General features: G+C 32.8%; 1 protein-coding gene across 1 annotated transcript in view; it reads left to right on the forward strand.

Moving 5' to 3' along the window:
- LOC136034245 (dedicator of cytokinesis protein 3-like) overlaps positions 1-25,802 on the forward strand; it is a 248,524-nt gene that overhangs the window by 195,921 nt on the left and 26,801 nt on the right. The window contains exons 21-25 of the mRNA XM_065715385.1: positions 6,764-6,868; positions 8,318-8,593; positions 11,560-11,719; positions 18,758-18,906; positions 22,614-22,699. Of these exons, the coding sequence (XP_065571457.1) occupies positions 6,764-6,868; positions 8,318-8,593; positions 11,560-11,719; positions 18,758-18,906; positions 22,614-22,699 (776 nt within the window). The remainder of the gene's footprint in view (positions 1-6,763; positions 6,869-8,317; positions 8,594-11,559; positions 11,720-18,757; positions 18,907-22,613; positions 22,700-25,802) is intronic.

The raw sequence follows: 25,802 nt of genomic DNA on the forward strand, positions 1-25,802 counted from the left end.
TATATATATATTTATATATATATATATATATATATATATATATATATATATATATATATATATATATATATATATATATATATATATATATACAGGCACACGCGCAGGAATTTTTTTCGGGGGGGGGGGGCAAACATTCGAAACAGCAGATATAAAGTAGCACTTTTTTTATTTAGTAATGCAAAAAGCACGTATATCGGAAAATACAGATAAAGATATCGGCTAACAGATACAGATAAAGATATACAGATCCGTATATCGGAAAATACAGTATATCGGAAAATACAGATACGGAAAATACAGGAAAATACAGAAATACAGAAAAAAGGGGGGATAAACGCCCTAATATCAAGGATAATTCTATTTTTCTGTGGAAAGCAAACTTTCTTTACAAAAAACAAATAACAAGTACAATTGCTAATTACTTCAAAGAGGGTAAAAAGTTAGACAGAAAATGGGTTAATAATTGGGCTCTGACTTGAGCGGATAATTGCATTCTGTAAAACCTCCCAAAAAAGGTTTTACACATGTATCTTGATTCTTAATAAATGTCCTACTTTTGCCAGAAATCCCAAGAAACTATGGTGAAATTAAACATTTCACAAAATTTCGGGGGGGGGGGGGGGGCTGGGCCTGAAGGCCCCCCTCCGTACGTGCCAGTATATATATATATATATATATATGTATATATATATTTATATACATATATATATATATATATATATATATATATATATATATATATATATATATATATATATATATATATATATATATATATATATATATTTATATATATATATATATATATATATATATGTATATATATATTTATATACATATATATATATATATATATATATATATATATATATATATATATATATATATATATATATATATATATATATATATATATATATATATATATATATATATATATATATATGTATATATAAATATTTGTACTTCATAGCCTATTTCTTACCTGTATTTCAAAGAAACTAACTTAACCGCAAGGAAGAAATTTTGAACATATTTAGCTAGTATTCTTTACCTGCTTCATGATGAATCACCTGCTATCGCTGATCGATAGGTCAAGTTGAACAACTGAAATGTGAATATGCAGGGCCTTTTTATAAGTTTCATTTCGAGTGATCATTTAACTATTTATTCCACCTCAAATTGCTTTCCCATATTATGAATTAAGATCGCCTTAAATGCATGATCAATTTCCCCTGATTCGTGATTGGAAAAAAACAAAATAGTTTCATTATTCGCTTAATATTGGAATTGAGGGGTTTGAGAATCGTGTGCATGAAGTGGTGGGCAGCACTTCTGGCAGAAGTGTGCCGTACCTAGCGAGAAGTATGCCACGCCTGATGCAAACAGGTATGGTGTGGAGGCAGAGCCAGTTTTAGAAGCAGGAGGGGTCACGTGCCCCGGGTGGAGGAATTTCATGGGGCGTAAAATTTCAACTAAATAATGTAACGGTTATGATTATTTTGAAATTTATTTTTATTAAAATAAAGTAAAGGGTAGTTAGTGCTAAGTACGAGCAAACTCAATCCGAAAATTTTATTTTTCCCATATCCTTCATCACCGTTCCTTGAAAATTAAAGTGGATAACCCCGAATTTAAATAGATTTTAATCTTATTTTGAGATTTTATGTTCGAATTTTTTTATTAAATGAAAACTTAGTAAAAATCTGACCTGAAAATTTTCGGTGGCAGGGGAGCACTAATCATGATTGTGCCCTGAGCGCAAGAGATGACAGAACGACCAATGCACGGAGTCAGCCTGCAACGTTAGTTTTTGCAAATGGCAGTCCGAGATATTTGCCAGGTGGCGGAGAGTAGGAAACTCCCAGGGAACTCGGTATGAATAAAAACATAAAGGTAAAAAGAGATACAAAATGGCTATTAATAGTGACTGCCGATATGACCAAAATGATATAATTAACAACCAAATAGTGATCACGATTACTGTGATTTAGCTTAGAGTTTGAAAACCTTTACTGGGTGAATTACTACTGCGGTAGTGACAATTGTGATAGGAAGAGCTCTTAATATAGGTCACAGCAAGGGAAATACAATACGTAAATGGCTTTAGTGGCCTACTATTCTCCGAGGAGTCCGTGCCCACACTTACTAAAACTTAGTTACATAAAACACTGAATGAAAAAATAAGGGGATGCGGGTTAACGAAATACAACAAAATACAATGCAACTTCTCGAACATCTCCTGAGACACAAAATAAACGCAATGACATAACTCCTTGTAATAACAATAAAAACAGTGCTGTTGTAATTTTAAAAAATAAAATATTATTTAAAAATATCGTAATTTTCAACTACATTCCGTGATTTACACCTTCTATAAATTATAGATAAGCCAGAACGACTTAACGCCATTTCAGGTACAAAGATTTTAACAATCACACGTATGGTAAAGACGGGAGAATAATGAGGATTTATAGTGTCCAGCTGATTTTCTCCGGAAAATCCACCCCCTCCCGCAGGCTCCCTAAAAATATCTCCTCCCTGGGGATAATATTCTACAGTAATTCCCCCCTTGGTCTATTCTCTTTGGAATGCCCTCCCCCCAGAGAAAATTCTCGTCCCGCAGACAACTACTCATGGATACTTCTTCCTACATGTAAAATTGAGCGGCAAAAGAAAAAGTAACACAAATGGATCGAATCAAGAAAAAAAGGTATTTTGGAATATTTTACCTATATCCTAAAATATAGGTAGGATAGGCTACAGGGTGGAGAATATTCTGTAGCATTTTCATTTGTTTTCACGTTTTTATTACTTTTTCGTGCTTTTGGAGGTTAGGGTTTTATTTGGGGGTTGTATTATCAGAGAAGGATAAGATAAAGTTTAAATAAAATAATTTACTTGTATTTTTCGAATAAGAGATTTTTTCTCCATTCTAAATTTGCTGGGTTTTGACTTGGATTTTGCCCCTATTTTATTATTTATTAAATTAAATTAAAAAAAAAATGTCCCTTAAAAGTACTTCAGATGGAGGAACCTCCGGATTTATGCCAAGTTCTTTATTGCAAGGATTGAACTGGCATCATGGAGGGCTACTATAGACGTTGGTCCTAGACCAAGTCCACGGGTGGTAATTACTTTTATTTCTTGCTCCTAGTCTGTATCTATGCGCACTTCCAACATAAGGAAAACGTATCACGTTCGCTTTTAATTTCACGTTTTCAAAATATTTCCTTAAACCTTTATCTTACCCTCTTTTACGATCCAACCCCCCCCCCAAAAAAAAGAAAAAAACACAAAAAAGGGCCAAGAAAAAAACTAAAGGATATTTTATGGAACATATTTTACCTATATGTGCGGATTATTGGTGGAATATTACAAAATCCCTTCTTTAGAACATTCTTTTTATTTGTAATATTTTGCCTTTGGCTGCTCAGTTTTATATGTTGGGGGAATTTTTCGTGGGCGAACTTTCCATGGAGAATTTTTTTTGGGATAATTTTTTTTTGGGGGGGGGGTGTATTAGCCGAAGACCAGAAGCTTATTATTCATCCATCCTTACGAGGCTTTCATGGAATAGTTACATTCCTTTTAAAAATGAAACCGTAAGAAAAATAGGATGATTTAGGAGAGTAGTCCTGAATCCCCAGAAATACTGAATCACCACCACGTCTGAATCGCCTCCCTATGTTTCTGTAAACTCCTTACCTATTCGGCTAGTTAAAATAGTTTTCTTTGAGTTTTGTTGAACTTCGACGCTACTTTTACGATTGCTAGATTGTAGAACCTTTAAGTTTTCTGGTAATGCCACACTCCTGCTTCTAAACCCTTCGGGGAAACGTCTAATCTGCGAACCAAGCGTAGAATATTGGAAGCTACAGGGATGACAGTGGTCAAGTATTGCTCTGAAGCGTGGGCACTCCAAAAAACGTAGGAGGATTTCCTCAATGTTTTCCAAAGAAATTGCCTACGGATTGTTCTGGGTATCCGACTGACTCACAGCGTCTCAAGCAGTAAGATCTACGAAAAATGTCGTTCAATCCCGCTATCTGGGGCTATATTACAAGAAAAGATGAGATGGCTAGGACACGTATTGCATCTGAAGGATGTCAGATTGCCGAAGATTGTCCATGTTAGCCAACCGTCTAGGTCCAAACGAAAAGCATGTCATCCTCGAATAGAGTGAGGGGATGTTGTAACAAATTATTTAAGAGGAACGAATTTCTTGAAAATTTCTTGAAAGTGTGTGAAGGGGAAGGCATTGTAAAAGTTGGGATGAAAGAGGAACGGGCATAGCTGTTTGGCTTGGAGCTCTGACGGCTTGGTGCTGCAGCGAGTTGTTAGCAATAGTAGTAGTATTTTATGTTCTAAGGCTTTGTTCAAGCCAGATTAAGCGCTCTTATAAAATGCACATTCTGAACTCGAACCAGTTATTTGATAAATTATAGCAAAACTGGTAAGAGTTCTAATGATGAAGTCATCTCTCCAGCTCTACTACCTAGTTAAATTTCCAAGATCAAAAGTCTGGGTGCACAGAGGATGCGACTGTGAGCAAAAATTGAATTAATCTAGTATATTTTTTTTTAATTGGCTTGATTTTATTTCTTTCTAAAAATACATCAAGTTACTAGCAGAGTAATCAATAAGGGCAGGAAAAAAACTAGGTAATTTTGAAGATCACACTGCCTTTCCATGATGATAAAATAAAGTTTGAATAGGGATAAATCCTTTTATTACACAATGATAATGACATTCACAAAATATACAGGATATTTCGATCACATGTACAGTGACCGTGCAGAAATACTCTGTTATTTCTGCTGATGACGTTCACTTTACATGTGATCGTCAGGAAAAAAAAAAAAAAACAGCAGTGGGCGTTTGTATAAATATATATGAATAAACAGCTATAGAGAACGTACTGTTACCCCCTCTAATATTGTACGGTGATTCTTAGTTCTTTGCTTCACAGTCATCTCTGAATTTTAGGAGTCGTAACGATTACTAATCGCTGAGTAACGTTTTGACGGAGGAACATGCAACCATTCCCATCAAATACATAACGGGGATCACCACCCTAATAAACCCCCTACTCTTTGCAGTTAAATTGCATACATGTGAATACTTGTAAGTTGATTAGCAGCGTTCTAGATTAATAGAGGAAAAATTTGACTAATTTTAACATAAGGAACTTTTTTGTATACTTCGAGTTATCATAATCACGAGTCGCTCCTTACTCAAAGATTGTTAAAACATAATAGTTTTAGATACAAAAAATAAAATAAAACCCCGTTTAAACTTGGATAAAAATAGTTCCCGGTAAAACTTGCCCCCCCCCCCTCCTGGGAAACTTTCTGACGACGCTCACACCGACTCTCTAATAGTCTCATAGTCTCAATGGGAGCCTGTAGTCTCAAGGAAATTTAGAAGAATTGGATACTAAATTACACTTTTGAGGCATCCGACTCCTCCCTCCACCTACAAAATGACCCACAGACCACCTCTTTAATAGCTGATGCAAAATTACACATCACTTTGCATGATTTTATCAAACATCAATTGAATCAACTTGGATAAGTTAAGCTTTAAAATAAGTGTCTTGATTTCAATTTTATACCGACTGCCTATGAAACTGGGAAGCTCAATACATAGATTTTCAATAGTTTTAAATTGACTGGCCATCAAAATATTTTATTAATCGCAACTTTACCCTATTTGGGTCAAACATGTAGTTCGGTTGCACAAGACGGCTGAAAACGTCACTTTCCGGTGGCACAATCTTTTTGAATACTTTTGAAGGGCACTAGAAACTTTAATTTCTGTTCGAATGAGCCGCCTTAATAGTTTTCAATAGTTTTAAATTGACTGGCCATCAAAATATTTTATTAATCGCAACTTTACCCTATTTGGGTCAAACATGTAGTTCGGTTGCACAAGACGGCTGAAAACGTCACTTTCCGGTGGCACAATCTTTTTGAATACTTTTGAAGGGCACTAGAAACTTTAATTTCTGTTCGAATGAGCCGCTTTACGAGTTTCTACGATCATTGGCTCGATGGAATAACCCCTGTGAAAAAAAGAAGAATAAAAAGAAGAAATGAAAACGCATCCGTCGTCTCCCTTTTCGAATTTAAAAAAAAATTCTACATTTTACAAAATTCTATATTTTTATAGATGGAAGCTTAGAACCTCTGTAATAGGGTTGTATGATGTGCCCAAGTTGATTTTTTAATTTTATTTAAGATCGCTTGAGCCCGTGGTGGTGTTTTCTCCTTTTGTCAAAAATAACGCAAATTCTCTCAGGCCGGTAGCTTTTAATACCTAGCATTAAACTTATGGGATTAAACTTTATATGAATTTTTACGGTTAGAATCATCATAAAAAACAATTTCTTTCATGAACTTTCAAAAACATGCATCTATTGTTGTCAAAACTTTTTTTTTTTTTTTAGAGTTTTGATTATTATTAAAACGAGCAGATGGAATGGTATGTTTTGGCCTTGCGATTGCGTTAATGAAAACACATTTTATTTCGTCATTTGGACGATTGAGACTTTTGTACAAGGATTCCCTAGATTAAAAAGACAATAATGCACAAATTATTTTTGTTTCCTTTTAGGCCCCATATATGGAACATTTAGGGGATATAAGCTCCTGTTCTTGACGTCTCCTGGTAATAGAGTTCGCTGTAAAAATTATTATTATTATTGTTAGGCCTAATATTATTGGTTTCAGGATTACCTTAAATATAATTCTTTCAGGTGGACAACATTTTCTATCATGATGTGGAGGTTCTTACAGTGTCTCTTGTAGATGTTCTTGTTCAGACAACATTAAGTGCTATTGACAGTTTCGATCCCAACGTGGTAAGCTATTACTATTTATATACAAACCTCAGTCTGTAGGTGATTTATAAAGCCTTGTCTTCATCATGGCTTTTTCAGGCGAAGTCGGCCGAGTGAAAACAGCTAAACAGCTTTTAGCTCATCAAAAAACATGTATTGCTTTCTGAAGTATGGATAATGAACTTTATGTTATAGACTGAAAGTTTTTCGTAGCTGTCAAGATTGTTTGCAGCATTTTCTAGAAGTGTCTTATCTTATCTAGATCGGAGTTTTAGTTTTTATTTGGTTTTTTAGCTTTTTTAGTATTTTTAGTATCTTCTTTTTAGTTTTTTTTTGTAGTTTTTACCTTTTTTATTACCTTTTTTAGTTTTTTTATTTTTATTTTTATTTTTTTAGTTTTCTTTTTCTTCTTTATTTTTCAGTTTTTTTCCTTTTTTAGTTTTCTTCTTTTTCAGTTTTTTAGTTTTTTTATTAGTTTTTCTTTTTTTTTCTTTTTAGTTTTTTTATAGTTTTTACCTTTTTTTAGTTTTTTTAGTTTTTTTCTTTTTTAGTTTTTTACCTTTTTTTTAGTTTTTTAGCTTTTTCAGTTTTTTTAGTATGTTCTTTTTAGTTTTTTTTGTAGTTTTTTCCTTTTTTATTACCTTTTTTAGTTTTCTTATTTGTATTTTTATTTTTTTAAGTTTTCTTTTTCTCCTTCATTTTTCAGTTTTTTCCTTTTTTTAGTTTTTTTCCTTTTTCAGTTTCTAGTTTTTTTAGTTTTTTAGTTTTTTTTATTAGTTTTTAGTTTTTTTTCTTTTTAGTTTTTTATAGTTTTTACCTTTTTTTTAGTTTTTTTTTAGTTTTTTTCTTTTTTAGTTTTTTACCTTTTTTTTAGTTTTTTTAGTTTTTTAGCTTTTTTAGTTTTTTAGTATTTCTTTTTAGTTTTTTTGTAGTTTTTACCTTTTTTAGCTTTTTTTCTTCTTTTGTATTAATGCTAAAGCCAAGGCTCGAACCTGGAACCTCTCGGACCTAGAACCTGGAACATAACGCTTTACCAACTCAGCTACTTTGGCTTGAATACATTCATTTTTGAATTGGTATATGATGAAATAATTCAGACGTCATATGCGGACCGACAGACAAACAACTTATTTTTATATATATAGATTATACGTCAAAATCATCAGATATTTAGGTATCAAATTAAAAAATTCTAAAATTAGCAAAAACATTAGAAGAAAATGCAGAGAACTACTAAAATCCTTCCCGAGACCCTGATATATTTTTCAGTTACCTTTGGCTTCCCGAAAAGGGTAAAAATATTCGAAAATTCTGTTGAAATTACTGCAGCCCCCCATCCCAAACAAAAAGGAGAAAATTATAACCTAATTATAAAGGAAAGAAAAAACAGTTCTGTTAAGTTTCCTCAGTTACTTTAATTAAACCACTCAAAACGCATCAACATATAATTTGCAGACTTTAATTTCACAGGGATCATTGGAAGCCTGCTTTCTTGGGTTACTTCAGCTGCTCAGTGAATGCCACTATGACCGTTTTTGGGAAGACTTCGGTGATCGAAGACTTTTGAAGAGCTTTCTATTCCGATTTTTGACATTAATTAACCATATCATTATCAATCCGGAAGTGTTCCCCTCTGACTGGTTCGTGATACGTCTGGCAGCTAATGTTGTGCTCCTTCGGGCAATTAAAGAGTGCAGCAAACCGTTAATCGACTCCTTTCTAGATGCTGGCTACTTTGAACCGCAAGTAAGTTGTCAACTCCTCGGGTACAATTAATTTATTTTTACATTTTTTTATTCTAATTTATCCTGCTTCGCTTTACTTCTCTCTTACCTCTATACTTTAATGCTCTTGTGAATCTGCTTTTTAAGTATTTTCTCTTATAGATAATTATATATTATTGATTATAGAAATTAATTATAATTCTTAATTATAATTCTAATTATAGATTATAGAAAGAGAAAATATTTTCTGTTTGGCAATACGGGACCCAGGTCAGAGTTTCCAAGTTGTACACTTTTCGTGTGAAATGTACTCTATTTTAGCACAGAGTGGATGCAGAAGAATGAAAATCACTCTTTTTGGTTGTCAGTTTTCATTTTCTTTAAACTTCAGTAGTTGGCCTATTCGTCAAAAGAGCATTTAATCCAAGGAACAGGGTTGCCAACATACACTTTTTTTTGCCTGAAATTCACTCTTTTTTATCTCAGAGGGAAAGAGGGGATTAGTAAATTTTTTGACTTGCAGTATTTTGACCAATGTCACTCTTTTTTGGCCATGATCTTCACTCCTTTTAGACATCGCAGTTGGCAACCCTAGCCCAGGTATCGATTCCCACTGTAGCAAGGCTGGGTGATAGCCGTGCTACTTGTCCCTGCAAAAAAGACCCAGGAACTGAAACTTTGATTCAACACCCTGTGTTTCAGTGGAGTCTTTATCCTTTTAAACGGTTCTACTGGTTTTAATGTAGTTATTAATTGGACCTTTCAGCAATGAAACAAGAAGGAACAAAAGAGAAGAATATTTAGAGCTAGTGAATAGATTAGGAATAGTGGAAATATTTACTACACAGTCCTTTGTGAAAGAACAGTATAAAGATAACACAACCGGATAAGAGATTGTACAAAAACTGAGAGAAACAGAAAAAAAAATCGCGAAAAAAACCTAAAATCTATTTTTAAAAAAAACTCAATCTGATTAAACAGAAACAAAAGGATCTGCATGTGAAAAAACAAAACAACAGCGAACAAAAACAAGGGATTGAAAAGCTAAGGTTTGGAAATAAAAAGCAATGAACAAAACCCTAAAATTGGAAGAGTAATCTTCTCACAAGAAAGCTATGAAGGGGATTTATTATTCTCACTGTTATACCTAGTCAGATTTGTCTTAGGGCTAAATTAAAATGTCAACTATGTAAAAACGGAATTATACGCTGGCTATCGTGAAGTGTACTAGACCTCGAAGTCCATTCTGAAGTATTGTATTACCTACAACAAATTGATAACGGTTATGGAGCAACGCATGCGACAATGGATACGGAAAACTTATTTAAGTTTCGGTTCATGATTGCAATGATTTAAATAGCTCCAAAAGTCAGTTTTATATTCAACAATAAGGTTGATACATTGAATATTTTTTTTTGTCTCAGTTTTAGCAAAGTTTCCTTCCTGGTCTTCTGAGTGATGACTCTACATGGTAGTCCTACGGTCATGGATTTTCCGTGAAACGATTGATTGACTGAAGCGAAGACGTATCTAGCTAAAAATGAAGCTAGATAAGAAAGCTCCTATGGTAGCCCCTTGTAGCAGCAGAGGATATACGAGCCATCAGATCAGACTCAAAGACTATAGGTAGAACTAAGACCCAAACCGTTTATCTCTACATAATATATTCAATAAGTCCCTCTAATGGATGCGAATGTCAATAATGAAGCCCTTCTCTCGGAACGTCCAATCTACCCAAGACAGATGAAACCCCAAGGATAGCTGTTGACCAAGTTTTCTTGAATGAATGCCGCCACTTCCTCTAGTAATTTGACTGATGACATGATTCTTCCTAAAAAGGAAAGTCTAGCTAATCAAACTTTTCTTCTGCAAAAGTTTAGTTAACATTCGGAATTCTCACCTGGTTGATTTTTAAATGGTAAGAACTTAAATACCAGTTTTTCTCCCCCTGAGATCAGATTTTGGTAAGACACTCGAAATGCTCATATTGGATAGTAAGTCATAGACCCTACCAAATTTGGTTGCGGTCAGACGTCCCTTTTTGTATTCTCTTTACATGAATTCAGGGACCCTCTCATTCTAGCGCCCTTTCCTCCGCCACAGTTTAATTGGACATGGATCCCAAAAGGTAAAATTGCGACGGAAGTCGCTTCCATCTGATTTTGCTTGAAATCAGATGACACTTGTGGGATACATCACGTGGAAAGGATTTAGGCTTTCTCTTCTTGAAGAAAGCTTTGATTAGAGGTATGAAAGACACAACGTGAACTTTTAATTCTAGTTTCTACTTATTTCTGCTGAGATCCAACAACATTTCCCCCTATATCATGACCTCACTTATGTAGGGAACCCTTCTTGCTTAGATCGGTTCTGGGTCCCAATAATGCATCAAAGGAATATTAGCTCTTAATTTCCTCTTCTTCTAATACATATAGTAATTACAAAAATTTAGGCTTCATTGCGCACAGAGCTATGTTTTTAATGAGGATAAGTAACCGAGTAGAAGATCAAGTAGGGTTTTGGCTTTTACTCCAAAGATGTCACAGCAGATGTCAATTGGCAAAAAGTTCAAATAAGACACTTAATCTTACCAAGAGTAGGAGTAACCAGGTTTAATGGGAATCCGAAGGATTCCTGAAAACCATGCTTTGAATGCAATAAAATTTCAGAAAGATGCCTCAAAATTAGTAGTATAAAAAAACACAGCGAACGGAATTTTGGATTTTTAATCACTTCGGAATTGTCTTTTAGAAATCTAGACGGTATACAAAATTTCAGTTATAGATTAGGCATACATATTTCCATGTTCTATACGAGTTCAGCATTTCACAATCCAGGGGTTTTGATTATGATAATTGTATGCTAGTTATATTCATCAGACTAGATATAGAATCTGAACTAAACCGCACCGCGATGCTAAACTGGAACAGTTTCAAGTGGGTGCTTTTTAGTTTACAGCTGACAATAACGCTAACATATTTATTTCAGCTATGGAATCTGTATTTATGTTTAAATGTAACCTTCATTACTCAACCATCACTTCAAGTAGAGGGTTTTGGCGAATCCCGCAAAAAGATGCTTGGCAACGCCGGTTTGGACATGAGAATTCAACTAGGGAGCCATCTTATATTTTGTTGGTCCACTCTTGGTGAGATGCCCTTATTTTTCATTTTTTCTAAAAGGGAGATTACGAAGAATTTTTCTTGACAAGGGCGGGAAGTTAAATTTAAGAATACTGTATACAGTAGTGGTCATGGCCTCTCTTACACCCGGGGTAAAATGTGAATTAGCTCCCCTCTCCTTTGTCTTCCATAAAATTTGAAGTTCGAATTCTAGCGAAATTTCATTTCTTAAACCAATTATTTTCAATTTGTTAATAATTTATTTGTTTCTATTTTTCAATTTATTATTTAGATTAATTTTTTTTTAGAGAAAGAGAGAGAATTCATTGAAAAAACACAAAAATAATACAAAAAAAAGAAAAATTTGCCAAAAAGCCTTGTGGCTTGTGCGTCTATCCTCGAAACTACATAAGCAATAACCTAATATAACAGCACTATTATGTACTATTTCCCTACTTTATCTATACATAAAAAGAGAAAAAAAAATCATAAATACCAAAACAATGGTCCCTAAGCAACCCATGAAAAGTCAGCCTATCAGTCTCTTGAACTATATCATAAGGTATTTTGAACTATATCATAAGGGAGGGACTCCCATATAGAAGGAAGAACATGGCGAATCGAAAATGCAGACCTCGTAGACCTTTTAATGGGTTTCTTATCGCTGATGAATTCCTTGAAAGTTCTTAAGCCGAACTGGCCAGACATGACAATAAACAACAAAGAGAGACAAAACTCTACAAAAAGAAAACTTCAAACGAGACGACGGCCAGTAGAGAGGAAACACTAAAACAACGCGGATATCCAAACAAGGCATCTCTCTCAAACACACAAACAAAACATTCAGGTCCATTTTTATGCAAGGCGTCCTTTGGCTGAGGACGCCTTGTTTGGATACAGGCGAAATATCCGCGTTGTTTTAGTCTTTCCTCTCTACTGGCCGTCGTCTCGTTTGAAGTTTTCTTTTTGTAGAGTTTTATCTCTCTTTGTTGTTTATTATGATGAATTCCTTTTCTCATATTCAGGCTCATCTCTCTCAAACACACAAACAAAACATTCAGGTCCATTTTTATGCAATACATCAAACATAAATTGGACCTTATAAAAATTAAAAAGACCTGAAACTGGTAAATTTTTAATTTTTTTTTAACTATCTCTAACTGATATACGATTATCCCAATTAACAAGAACCCGAATCGCCGAATTTTGGAGAGCACGTAATGACTTCAAGTGTGTTCAAAAAGTAGATGCTCACACCGAACAACAATAAATCAAATAAGGGTGGAAAATAGAAAAATATATCAATTTAAGTATATTAACTGGGAAAAAATCTTTCAACTTCTTCAGAATACCTACATACCGAGCAATTTTAAATGATATACATTGTATGTATTTGGAAAAACTAAGAGTCTCATCTACTATTGCTCCAAGATATTTCACAGACAGTACACGCGCAATACGGTAAGATCCGACATTTAATTTCTTTAACCAAGGATAATAAACGGGCGACCTCCAAAAATACCTAATAAATTCTCTTATAATTCATCTTTAGGTGATTAACCCTCATCCACTTTTCTATCCTTGACATACTGCCTTTTCTCATAGTTAATAATTCACTTTCTGATCTTGCTGCCATCGTAAGACGTGTATCATCCGGAAAAAAGCAATAAATCTTGATTAGGGTCGCTTTGTTTTTAGGCCCTTCCGACAATAATATACAGCCCACCAAGTTCTAAGCATAGGTCTTTTATATTTATTGCAAATAATAGTGGTCCCATGGGGGACCCCTGTGGGACTCCACATCTTACTTTATATTCTATTGATATTCCTCCGATTTTACAAAAAAAAAGGACTCGATCTTTAATATAAGAGGCGAACAGTCGCAGCGCATTCCCGTGAATACCTCCATTTTCTAGTTTCTTCAATAAGATCAAATTGTCACAAGTACAAACACCTTTAATATATCTAGAAACACTCAACCAACTTTAAATTTATTATCAAGACCATCATTTACTGTTGTAGTAAGGAAGTGGATAGTATCCTCAGTAGAATAACCTCTACGAAAACCAAACTGTTTAAGAAAATATCCGTTCTTCCTCAAAAACTATCCACTCTCATAAACATTAATTTCTCCATTACTCTTGAAAACGTTGACAGTAGAGAAATCGGTCTATGGTAATTAAAATCTTTTGGGTCAGCCTGTTTAAATAATGGTACAATTTTTGCTGTTTAAAAGGCACTTGGGAATGAACTTTCTTGAAAACAACCACTAACCAGATCAAAAAAATTTTGCACAAAAAATGGCAAAATCGGTTTCACTATCCTCAAAGATATATAATGAGGTCCTATAGCTCTGGTATTCATTGAAGACACGATGTCAATCACTTCTTGATCAGTCACATTTGTAAACCAAATGCTCATATCGGTTTCACTATCGGTTTCACTTTTTTTTTCAAAATCGGTTTCACTATCCTCAAAGATATATAATGAGATCCTATAGCTCTGCTATTCATTGAAGACACGATGTCAATCACTTCTTGATCAGTCACATTTGTAAACCAAATGCTCATATCGGTTTCACTATCGGTTTCACTTTTTTTTTCAAAATCGGTTTCACTATCCTCAAAGATATATAATGAGGTCCTATAGCTCTGCTATTCATTGAAGACACGATGTCAATCACTTCTTGATCAGTCACATTTGTAAACCAAATGCTCATATCGGTTTCACTATCGGTTTCACTTTTTTTTTTCAAAATCGGTTTCACTATCCTCAAAGATATATAATGAGGTCCTATAGCTCTGCTATTCATTGAAGACACGATGTCAATCACTTCTTGATCAGTAACATTTGTAAACCAAATGCTCATATCGGTTTCACTATCGGTTTCACTTTTTTTTTCAAAATCGGTTTCACTATCCTCAAAGATATATAATGAGGTCCTATAGCTCTGCTATTCATTGAAGACACGATGTCAATCACTTCTTGATCAGTCACATTTGTAAACCAAATGCTCATATCGGTTTCACTATCGGTTTCACTTTTTTTTTCAAAATCGGTTTCACTATCCTCAAAGATATATAATGAGGTCCTATAGCTCTGCTATTCATTGAAGACACGATGTCAATCACTTCTTGATCAGTAACATTTGTAAACCAAATGCTCATATCGGTTTCACTATCGGTTTCACTTTTTTTTTCAAAATCGGTTTCACTATCCTCAAAGATATATAATGAGGTCCTATAGCTCTGCTATTCATTGAAGACACGATGTCAATCACTTCTTGATCAGTAACATTTGTAAACCAAATGCTCATATCGGTTTCACTATCGGTTTCACTTTTTTTTTCAAAATCGGTTTCACTATCCTCAAAGATATATAATGAGGTCCTATAGCTCTGCTATTCATTGAAGACACGATGTCAATCACTTCTTGATCAGTAACATTTGTAAACCAAATGCTCATATTACATGAAGGGTCCAGATATTGTTTAAAAGTTCCATCCTCAGGATAAACTTCGATCGAATTTTTTATTTTATAACCCATATTAGAAAAATGGTAAGCCATTCCTTCGGCAAGTTGACCTGGATCATCCAGCTGATTTAAATATGGTGGCTGACTAGCATTATTTCCAATGACTTAATTTTCATCCAGGTCTTTGCTGGAATATCCTGACAGTTTTAAAATTCCTTAAAATAATATTCCCTTTTAACCTTCCTTTTGAGCTTATTTAAAGTACTATTATAATTATTATACGCTCTATTATCACTCTCATTACCACTTATCACACCCAACTTATAAAGACAATGTCTTCGATTAATTGAATTTACTAAACTTGACGTTACCCAGGGTTTCCTTGGTTTATTTCTACTGTCTAGAATATGTTTTTCTTTAGATACTTTTCGTTCAAAACGTCACTTATTTTCTGATACCAATGATCTAACTTTTCAGAAGACGTACAATAACTACTCAAAAATGACCAATCAAAATTCTCTAGCTTTAAAAAAACAAACAAAAACAAAACAAAGAAGTCTTACTAATGTAAAATCTCTCATTATCAATTCCTGGAGATCTAAACGTAAATCCATCAACTTCAAAAGCTGTCATTATTCCACAATGGTCAGAAACATCATTAGTGATAACACGCGACTCTTTATAATTACAGTTTATAAAAATATTATCAATCACCGTCGCAGAAGTCTTAGTAATCCATGTACAAATATTAATTGAAGGATTCATATTAAAAGAAAACAAGTATCATAAAAATTACGGCAAATTCTACCATTTTGTAAACTGATATCAAGATTAAAATCCCCCATTGTAACACATGGACTTACAGATAATGGTAGCGTTTCCATTGTATTCCAATTGACCAAAAATCTGACTAGATGCCGAAGGAGGTCTATATAGAACCACAAAAAAAAGCTTCGATTCGCCAGAACTAACTTTCAAACACCATCTCAACACAAACACAAAGGTCGTCCCTTACCTTAACCTCAAGGTACGACTTAACGTAGAAAGGCCACGCCACCGTGTCTCTTATATCTTGGTCCTAACAAGTATAACCATTAATTGCTAATAAAGAATCAAAACGATCCTTCAACCATGTTTCAGCTAAATCTATTGCACCAATATTTCCTACTATTGAACTTAAATCAACTAAATAATTATAAGAAGAATTCAAACCTTGACAATTCAAATAAAAAACAGAAAAAAACATTCTCATGGGATACATGATCACTTGCAACAAAATCACATAAAAAACATACTTAGACACTTTCTTTTCACGGATATTATCGCCAAGAACATCATAACCATCTCTCAAAATAACGTCAGAATCCGCAAGAAAATCTACTGGGTAATTAATTTTTTTTATTTAATAATTTTATTTAACTCAACACAAACACAAAGGTCGTCCCTTACCTTAACCTCAAGGCACGACTTAACGTAGAAAGGCCACGCCACCGTGTCTCTTATATCTTGGTCCTAACAAGTATAACCATTAATTGCCAATAAAGAATCAAAACGATCCTTCAACCATGTTTCAGCTAAATCTATTGCACCAATATTTCCTACTATTGAACTTAAATCAACTAAATAATTATAAGAAGAATTCAAACCTTGACAATTCAAATAAAAAACAGAAAAAAACATTCTCATGGGATACATGATCACTTGCAACAAAATCACATAAAAAACATACTTAGACACTTTCTTTTCACGGATATTATCGCCAAGAACATCATAACCATCTCTCAAAATAACGTCAGAATCCGCAAGAAAATCTACTGGGTAATTAATTTTTTTTATTTAATAATTTTATTTAACTCAACACAAACACAAAGGTCGTCCCTTACCTTAACCTCAAGGCACGACTTAACGTAGAAAGGCCACGCCACCGTGTCTCTTATATCTTGGTCCTAACAAGTATAACCATTAATTGCCAATAAAGAATCAAAACGATCCTTCAACCATGTTTCAGCTAAATCTATTGCACCAATATTTCCTACTATTGAACTTAAATCAACTAAATAATTATAAGAAGAATTCAAACCTTGACAATTCAAATAAAAAACAGAAAAAAACATTCTCATGGGATACATGATCACTTGCAACAAAATCACATAAAAAACATACTTAGACACTTTCTTTTCACGGATATTATCGCCAAGAACATCCTAACCATCTCTCAAAATAACGTCAGAATCCGCAAAAAAATCTACTGGGTAATTAATTTTTTTTATTTAATAATTTTATTTAACTCAACACAAACACAAAGGTCGTCCCTTACCTTAACCTCAAGGCACGACTTAATGTAGAAAGGCCACGCCACCGTGTCTCTTATATCTTGGTCCTAACAAGTATAACCATTAATTGCCAATAAAGAATCAAAACGATCCTTCAACCATGTTTCAGCTAAATCTATTGCACCAATATTTCCTACTATTGAACTTAAATCAACTAAATAATTATAAGAAGAATTCAAACCTTGACAATTCAAATAAAAAACAGAAAAAAACATTCTCATGGGATACATGATCACTTGCAACAAAATCACATAAAAAACATACTTAGACACTTTCTTTTCACGGATATTATCGCCAAGAACATCCTAACCATCTCTCAAAATAACGTCAGAATCCGCAAAAAAATCTACTGGGTAATTAATTTTTTTTATTTAATAATTTTATTTAACTCAACACAAACACAAAGGTCGTCCCTTACCTTAACCTCAAGGCACGACTTAACGTAGAAAGGCCACGCCACCGTGTCTCTTATATCTTGGTCCTAACAAGTATAACCATTAATTGCCAATAAAGAATCAAAACGATCCTTCAACCATGTTTCAGCTAAATCTATTGCACCAATATTTCCTACTATTGAACTTAAATCAACTAAATAATTATAAGAAGAATTCAAACCTTGACAATTCAAATAAAAAACAGAAAAAAACATTCTCATGGGATACATGATCACTTGCAACAAAATCACATAAAAAACATACTTAGACACTTTCTTTTCACGGATATTATCGCCAAGAACATCCTAACCATCTCTCAAAATAACGTCAGAATCCGCAAAAAAATCTACTGGGTAATTAATTTTTTTTATTTAATAATTTTATTTAAAAAATTTAATAATTTAAATTATTTAATTATCATTATTTAATTATTTTTCATTCTTTAAGTTATTTTTATTTGATTGATTGATTAATTAATAGTTCGTCAATTATTTTCATTTATTAACAGCGCCATCTACTTTATTTTAATAATAAAATTTCAAAAATATACAAAATGATTGTAACCCGCTCCTAAAATATCTGCGCCCAGGGCAAATACCTCTCTTTCCCTCCCCTAAAACCACCTCCAACTGTACATGAGGTGGCTATGAGTCTAGAAATATAAGGAAGATCTATACTCTACTCTTATGTATATTCTCATCCTCCCCTCCATTGCTTATTCTTTTATCCCTGGTAATCTTTTTCAAAAAGTGACACAGAAAGGGAAAAAACTTTAAAAAACATGTTAAATATTTTCAATATATAACTGTATGCTTCATTGCAGGTGACTACCAGGCAAGTTTTATCCCTGGTTTGGTTTCTCAGTTCTTAGAGGTTACGCTAATACCGGAGGCAGATCTTCGAACCAGAATACTGGGTGTATTTTTTGACATGATGGAATGTGAACAGAAGGTTCATGGCAATTTTAAACAAGTAAAGTTTCCTTTTTATGTTATGAATATACTTAAAATCAGTTAATGTGCACCGAAAAATGATTTATTTAAATTGTCTTAGTTAGTAAAAAAAAAATGCTTTACTTTGTTTAAATTTCGCCCTCAATATACATATATAAATCAAAGGTTTTTCCCTTCTGAAAGCCGTTCAAGTAGTTCTTAAAAATTTGGATGCCCTATTTTAATCGTTAGTCCTTAATGGCTCTACAGGGGCTTTCTTCTATGGGGATGAATTGTAGCAGGTTTGGTTGGTTAAAGAGACGTGAATTCTGTCATTTCTCCTCTTTAAAGGACGAATTCTATATTGAGAACCGTAAATACTTGGAGACATTAAGTTCGCAGGTACATCCAGCAGCTCGTTTAAAGTAATAGATTTAAAACCATCAAAAAACCTATAGAATTTCGAGGACCTTTTATTCTATTGAGCTTATTTTAATTACTATAAGTTATAACTTCACTAAATTAAGCTAGGTGTAAGTATACCCCCTCCCAGATTAACAATGATTTTTAAATGATTCAAAAAATGATTCAATGATTCAAAAAAAACAAATAGTTAGATAAATAATAAATTACCCATATATGAGAATCTTCATTTTAAATTATATATAAAAAGTAAGTATAAAGTATATCAATTCCTGACTGAGTTATCTTTTAGGGGAAAACTAAACCTTTAATACCTTTAAGTATCTTTAAATATTGATAATATTTTCAAGTTTCTATAAAATCTATTTAAATTATTATTGTCTTTCAGAGATATTATTAGTAAAATAAATTATCACCATTTTAAAATCTTTATATAGATCATATAGATATTTATCCAATGGTGTTATTTCTCGTAATTCCTGAGGTGGGGGGGGGGGGCAAATTTGGAGTCGATTTTCCCAAACAAAGTGAAAATGACTGTGAAAACTAAAAAAATGAGCCATATAATACCATAATGACAAATATGTACTAAAGAAAACTAACCCGTTTCTCTGGACGCTTGAAATATCCAGGCTTATCTTGGCTTTGAAAATATTTTGGACTCTCAGTGGGAGGGTTAAACTGGGGTTGGGAGGGGGAAACCAGGGGATAGAGAGCAGTCCCAGGTTCCTCATAATAAATTACGCTCCTGTATTTATCTATATAATCATACAGATTGTACAATTTATAGATATAAAGACATATTTATATTTTAAGGTATTCGTTCATTAGTTAAAAATGTTTTGTAAATCTATCATAAATTGAGATACATGAAACTAAAAGAGTCTCTGTGTGAATGTAAAAGGGGGAGTACTCTAGAGATAGAAAGTTACCAATATACGAGAGTCCTATTTCAAAGTAACAAATACAGAGTATGCTGAATAACAACATGAATATATGATAGTTTTAAGGGAGAGTTAAGTTCACTTCGTTCATTTCATGTAATTTTATTAAGAGTGAATGAATTAATCAAAACTGCAAGTCCTAAAATTTTTTTCAAAGCGTAATTAAGTCACAATCCAATTTTTTTTTAAATTCTCTTTTAATTCAAAAGGCGTTGAGAAAAAAGAAAAACATTTCAAAAATTTCTATTAAACAATGATCTTATTTTAAGTGTTTGGGATATTTAGTGTTCCCACTTGGTTTTCTTCTTCCAAGATCTAATATCTGTATTTACCAAGTTTTCAAAGAAATCACAAGTTGGTGAGTTTTTTATATTTTTGGAACGGGAGAATTCTTATTCTAATCTTTATTCTTTATTCTATCTTTAAACCTGATTTTTTTGGAATTAATGTTTCAGAACTTTCTTTAAAGGTAGTAGATCCGTAGTTTGTTTAATAAGAGAATGCGCATTCAATATTTTTACGGGAGGGGGATTTGCAATTCATGCGTTTCATGCAATTTTCATTAGGAGTAAATAAATTCATGAAAACCGTAAGTCTTAAACTTTTTGGGAGGAAGGGAAATTTTTGGGAGATATCTGTACGAGTTTCTACGTTCATTCTTTATTGTCTTTTTAAGCCTGATTTTTTTAAATTTTGTTTTGGAATATCTGTGGAATTGCTTTTTGGATGTTGATTAACAGAATGCACATTCAATAAATCACAGAAACTGTTGCGTGCAATTCATGCACTCCGCAATGTTTTAGAATAGCGTGTGAATTCATCGATACAGCAAAAACTAGCAAAGTTCTACAAATAAATATAAAAAATTGCTATAAGTCATGATACTTTTTTAGGGGGGAGGGGAGATGAGACGTCAGTACAAATTCCTATCGGCATCCTGTATTCTATTTTTAAATCTCAGATTTTTTGAAGATTACTATTTTGGAAATTTTTTTCTGAAAAGTTAATTACAGAATATGTAAAATAACAGCACTCGCGTTCAACTTATTTGTTTTCATCAAAATCGTTGAATATATTAAATACATAAGTTAAATATATATAGTACTAAAATACTTCAATAAATGAAACACAACAACGATTTACAATAGGCTTACCTCATAACTGAAAACTACGAAAAAAAGGATTATGTAAATTTTGGAAAAAAAAAGCAAAGGGTTATCCATAGGTAGAATATATCGGATCTACAATTAAAATTTTCTATCTTATTCATAGCTAATTCCAATGATTCTTTAGTTTTAAATCTTAGAACTAATTTGGTGGTATTAAAACAAATTTGGAAGCCAAGTAAAACCTTACAATAATTAAATAGCAAACATGAATTGAAGAAAAATTCCAAATATTAACATGTTGAAAAAGAAGAGAAGAATAGAGATCATACAGGAGGGGAACTGTACTAAAAACATAATATAGAAAATCACGACGATAGATACCATTTAGCCTTATTATTTAAGCTAGTGTCTTTCTAATTCTTTCTTGAATATTTGAAGTTAGCATCGACTTCAAATCTCGAGCTGAAGCAGAATGAGATTACCCCACATTAATGATAATATCGGAAGCCGGAAAATATTCTTGTTGCAAATTAGCCTAAATCCGTTATTACCATTGATGGGAAAATATTCAAATTTTTCAACACTAATAGAAAGGCCTCTATTTTAAGCTTACTAGAAAGGGAATCAAATTCTTAATTAAACTAACTTTAGACTAGTTCACTGGAGGTCCTTTCATCAAGAACTCCGGTATGTTAATTAGCACTTTCGAAAAATGTATACCCAACGCCTATTTTTGTATCAAGCAGAGGTGCGTCCGTTGGGGTTATTTTTCACTAATAACGGTTGCTTTGAGAGTTCATTGAGAATAGTAAATCTGAAACACGATAATGAATTGTAAAATTTGTAAACCCAGTTGTTACGGTGATAGAAAAGGGGATTAAAAAAATAGTTCTGATGATGGGGCTGAAACGGAATGCAGGCAATTCCCCCGATATTATCAGAGCTTCGTGTCAAATTCTGTAGTATAGCCTTATTTATCTACAGCTATATAGCCCCCATATGTGTTACAGCAGTAGTGAAGAGGACCTAAGACACTAGTTTTATTTATTGTAAGCCAATCATTTTTTTTTGTGAAAAATGTGAAAAAAGAGAAGGTTAATCTTTTGAACATTCGGGTAAATTCGCATTGGCCTTTCTTTAAAACCTGATTGGCTCGTCTGTATAAATTTGTAAACCAATCAAAATATCGGAATGTTTTCAAGCACACCATCTTCTTAGAGGTGACTTTCTGATCTTCTGGGCACTAGTATTAAGCCATATATTATTTTTAGGTTGAATATGAACTAGTCGAAAAGCTGGATTTCCTCGTGAATGAGAATAAGGGTGATCAGCAATATAAAGAACTATTTAACACTATGTAAGTTGAACTTTTCATATTTTTGGTATTAAAATTCATTTAATTTTTCGTGGCCTTGTATACAAATGGCTGACATTTTAAGCTGGTTATTCTCTTTTATATTTTGTGGAATTACCTAAAATTAATATTTGAACCAAAAGACACATTTTGGAAGCCAAGATCCTGCACCCCTAGACAATTTTCTCGTCCTTCCCCCTAAATATTTAGATGGTGAAGTACTTGGTTGACTCAGGCTTATTACAAAATACAGTTAAAAAAAGTTAAAAAAAAAAAGAAAAACCAAAAAGCTCTTTATTTAGATGCATTTATACTCTTGGCAATATAATGAGAAGAAAAGAATATAAGGTAAACAAAGAGATTTGGGCAGAAAAATGTGATTATGGAGTAGAGGATTGTGTAGTAGAAATTTTTTTGTGATTTGGGTGCCACCATTCTCCCTTATGACGGAAGGGCATCTTCCGGAACGGCGAAGCAGGTGTCACGTTTGGTCAACTGGTCATAGAATGTCCCCCCCCCCTGTGAATAAGGAGTAATAATAATAAGGAAAGAACCAAGTTTATAATTTAATATTTTATGAAGAAATAGAAATTAACAGAATAAACAGCGGAAAAACATAAATTAGAAAGCTAATAATATAGCACTGGAGTTCATAAGATCGATTGAAATAAGGCTGTCTAAGGAGTTTGTTAAATGATTAAATATGGATCATAAATACACTTTTTCACGAGCCAGAATTCACTTGCATCCACTGTTTACTGAAGAAGGCTTAGAAATAAGACCCGCTGCTGAACGGTGAGGCAGGTGTCATATTTGGTTAATTGGTCATAGTACACCCTCCCCAATAAAAAAAGACGAGAATAATAATTTAAGATTGGTAAGATCGGTTCAAAAAACATTAACACTAATGTATAGCAAAAGCTGGAAATGAGGAATTTGTGACGTTTTACTAAATTACTAAAAAATATTAATAAAAAAATAATAATTATTACAAATTTTAATTACAAATTACAAATTAGTAAAAAAATTCCATTAAGGTTATATCTAACATTGAAAATATTAAATAGGTTTGTCAAAATCCCCTACTGTATTTTTAATTTTCTATTTGTTCTTTTAATGTTCCGGTCTTAGAAATTGTCCAGATGATAAGATATTAGTCCGTGGGTCCATTTCATCTGAAAATCAGAATAAAACCTTTATTTTATTTATTTATTATTACTTATTATAATTGATACAATTATAAAGTATCTAATTTATTTATATAATTTATTATTTAATTATGTAATTTATTCCTTATATAGTCTATTCTTTTCCATTTTTATTCCTTTTTTTTGAAGGTTGAAAGTCGTCAAAATATTTGAGTAGAATTCTAAAAGTTAGGACAAATTATCTTTATAAGGTCGAGACCATTTAGGTTTCCTGCGAGTTTGAAAATATGAAGTTCCCTGTTACCTATATGCTCATTGCTGTAATTTTCACACAGTCCATGGGACTTGCTGGTGTAACTTGCAACTTGCTGGGGCTTGCTGGTTCACGGTGTAACTTACCCACAGTCCATGGGGCAAGGACCGTAAATATTGCAAATTGCCAATTTTTGAACATTGGTTTTTTTAATGAAATGGTGTTCGACTAGCTTGAGACTTCCAGTGACCATTCTTTGAGCCAATAAGACTAAGATTTTGTTGGGGGAGGGGGCAAGGATATCTGAAAATGAGCCAAAGCTTTTTGTCTCCGATCAGTTTGAAATTTTCAATCGTAAATCCTTGGGCCAATAAATACTTAATCCATACAAAAATTCTGGGGCAAGACTCTCCCCTCCATAAAATGGTACTAGAAAAGGTACAAATGATATTTTTTTCTGGTTGGCTTACAACAATACAGCAATTGTACTGGATTACAGCTGCTGTAAAGATTGCTGTAAATATCGGATAAGATAGAAAGTCAAAGAGTATTGACAAGAGTATTGGTACCTCATAATAGTGGGAACTGGCGGCAGTGTCGAAAAAAACTATCAACGCCATCTTAGTGTTTGATGACCCTTGGCATTTTTGCAGAGTAATAATAAAAATAATTAATTTAATTAGTGTAATTGGTAAAATTAGCATAGTAATAAGCGTCTGATCTCTCAGTTCTTGAGAGAAAAACGACTACAAACCTTAAAAACAGTATCGCCAGATTGGCTACTAAATGATGTTGGTAGTTATTTTCGTTGATACTAGCGTCATTTTCCGCTCTTATAAGTTACCTATACTCTTTAATAAAAATTTGCTAGAATAAACAAGTAGGTCAACAGGCACATCCACGAGTTCAAAAATACTTCGGTAAGACTAGATATAGATGAGATATAGAGAAGAAATAGATCATCCATGAGATATAGATAAGATATGCTAGATGAGGCTTGTGCCAGAGAGTAACTTACAAGACTTGTAACTTATAAAGGTGACTTATAAGCGTAGACACTTTTTTGGCATTTTTTGCGCTTAATAATCAAAAGAAAATTAGTGTAATTACCTGACTGTAATTAACTGACTAACATTACTATAATAATAGGTGGGTCATCTTGGTTTCTGAGAAAAACAACAATTAAGAAGCTTAAAAAAAATCCAAGAAGTGCCGAACACAAGATAGCACTGGTGATTTTTATTTTGCCGGTCCCCGGTTTTACAATTCTCTAATGTTCTTTGATTAGTGCTACGAGCTACTAGTATTTTAACAGTTAAAATTATGAACAATTAAATATATATCTCAGAATTTATTGAATATTATTGAATGTTAGGCTAGAATAAGGTGTAGAGTATTAAACTGTTTAGTTTCGTATTTGTTTTATATTTTTTGAATTATTATTCTTTTTTTTACCAAGGGAGCAACTAAGAGAATTGTAAGTTCTTTTTTCATTTTATATCTTATACTTGTTTTTTTGGGCCCTTTGTATGCTAACAAAAAGTTCTGGTTTGGTTTAAATCAAAACCGTAAATTTGTCATTTTTAGCCTTTTATTTTTGAAAATTAGCTTTATGCTTCGAAAAAAAATATATAAAAAAATAAATAAATAAAATAAATAAAAAAATCATGTTTGAAATATTTTGACATATTTTAACCGAAATTTG

This window comes from Artemia franciscana, chromosome 13 (assembly GCF_032884065.1).
Source record: "Artemia franciscana chromosome 13, ASM3288406v1, whole genome shotgun sequence".
NCBI lineage: Eukaryota > Metazoa > Arthropoda > Branchiopoda > Anostraca > Artemiidae > Artemia > Artemia franciscana.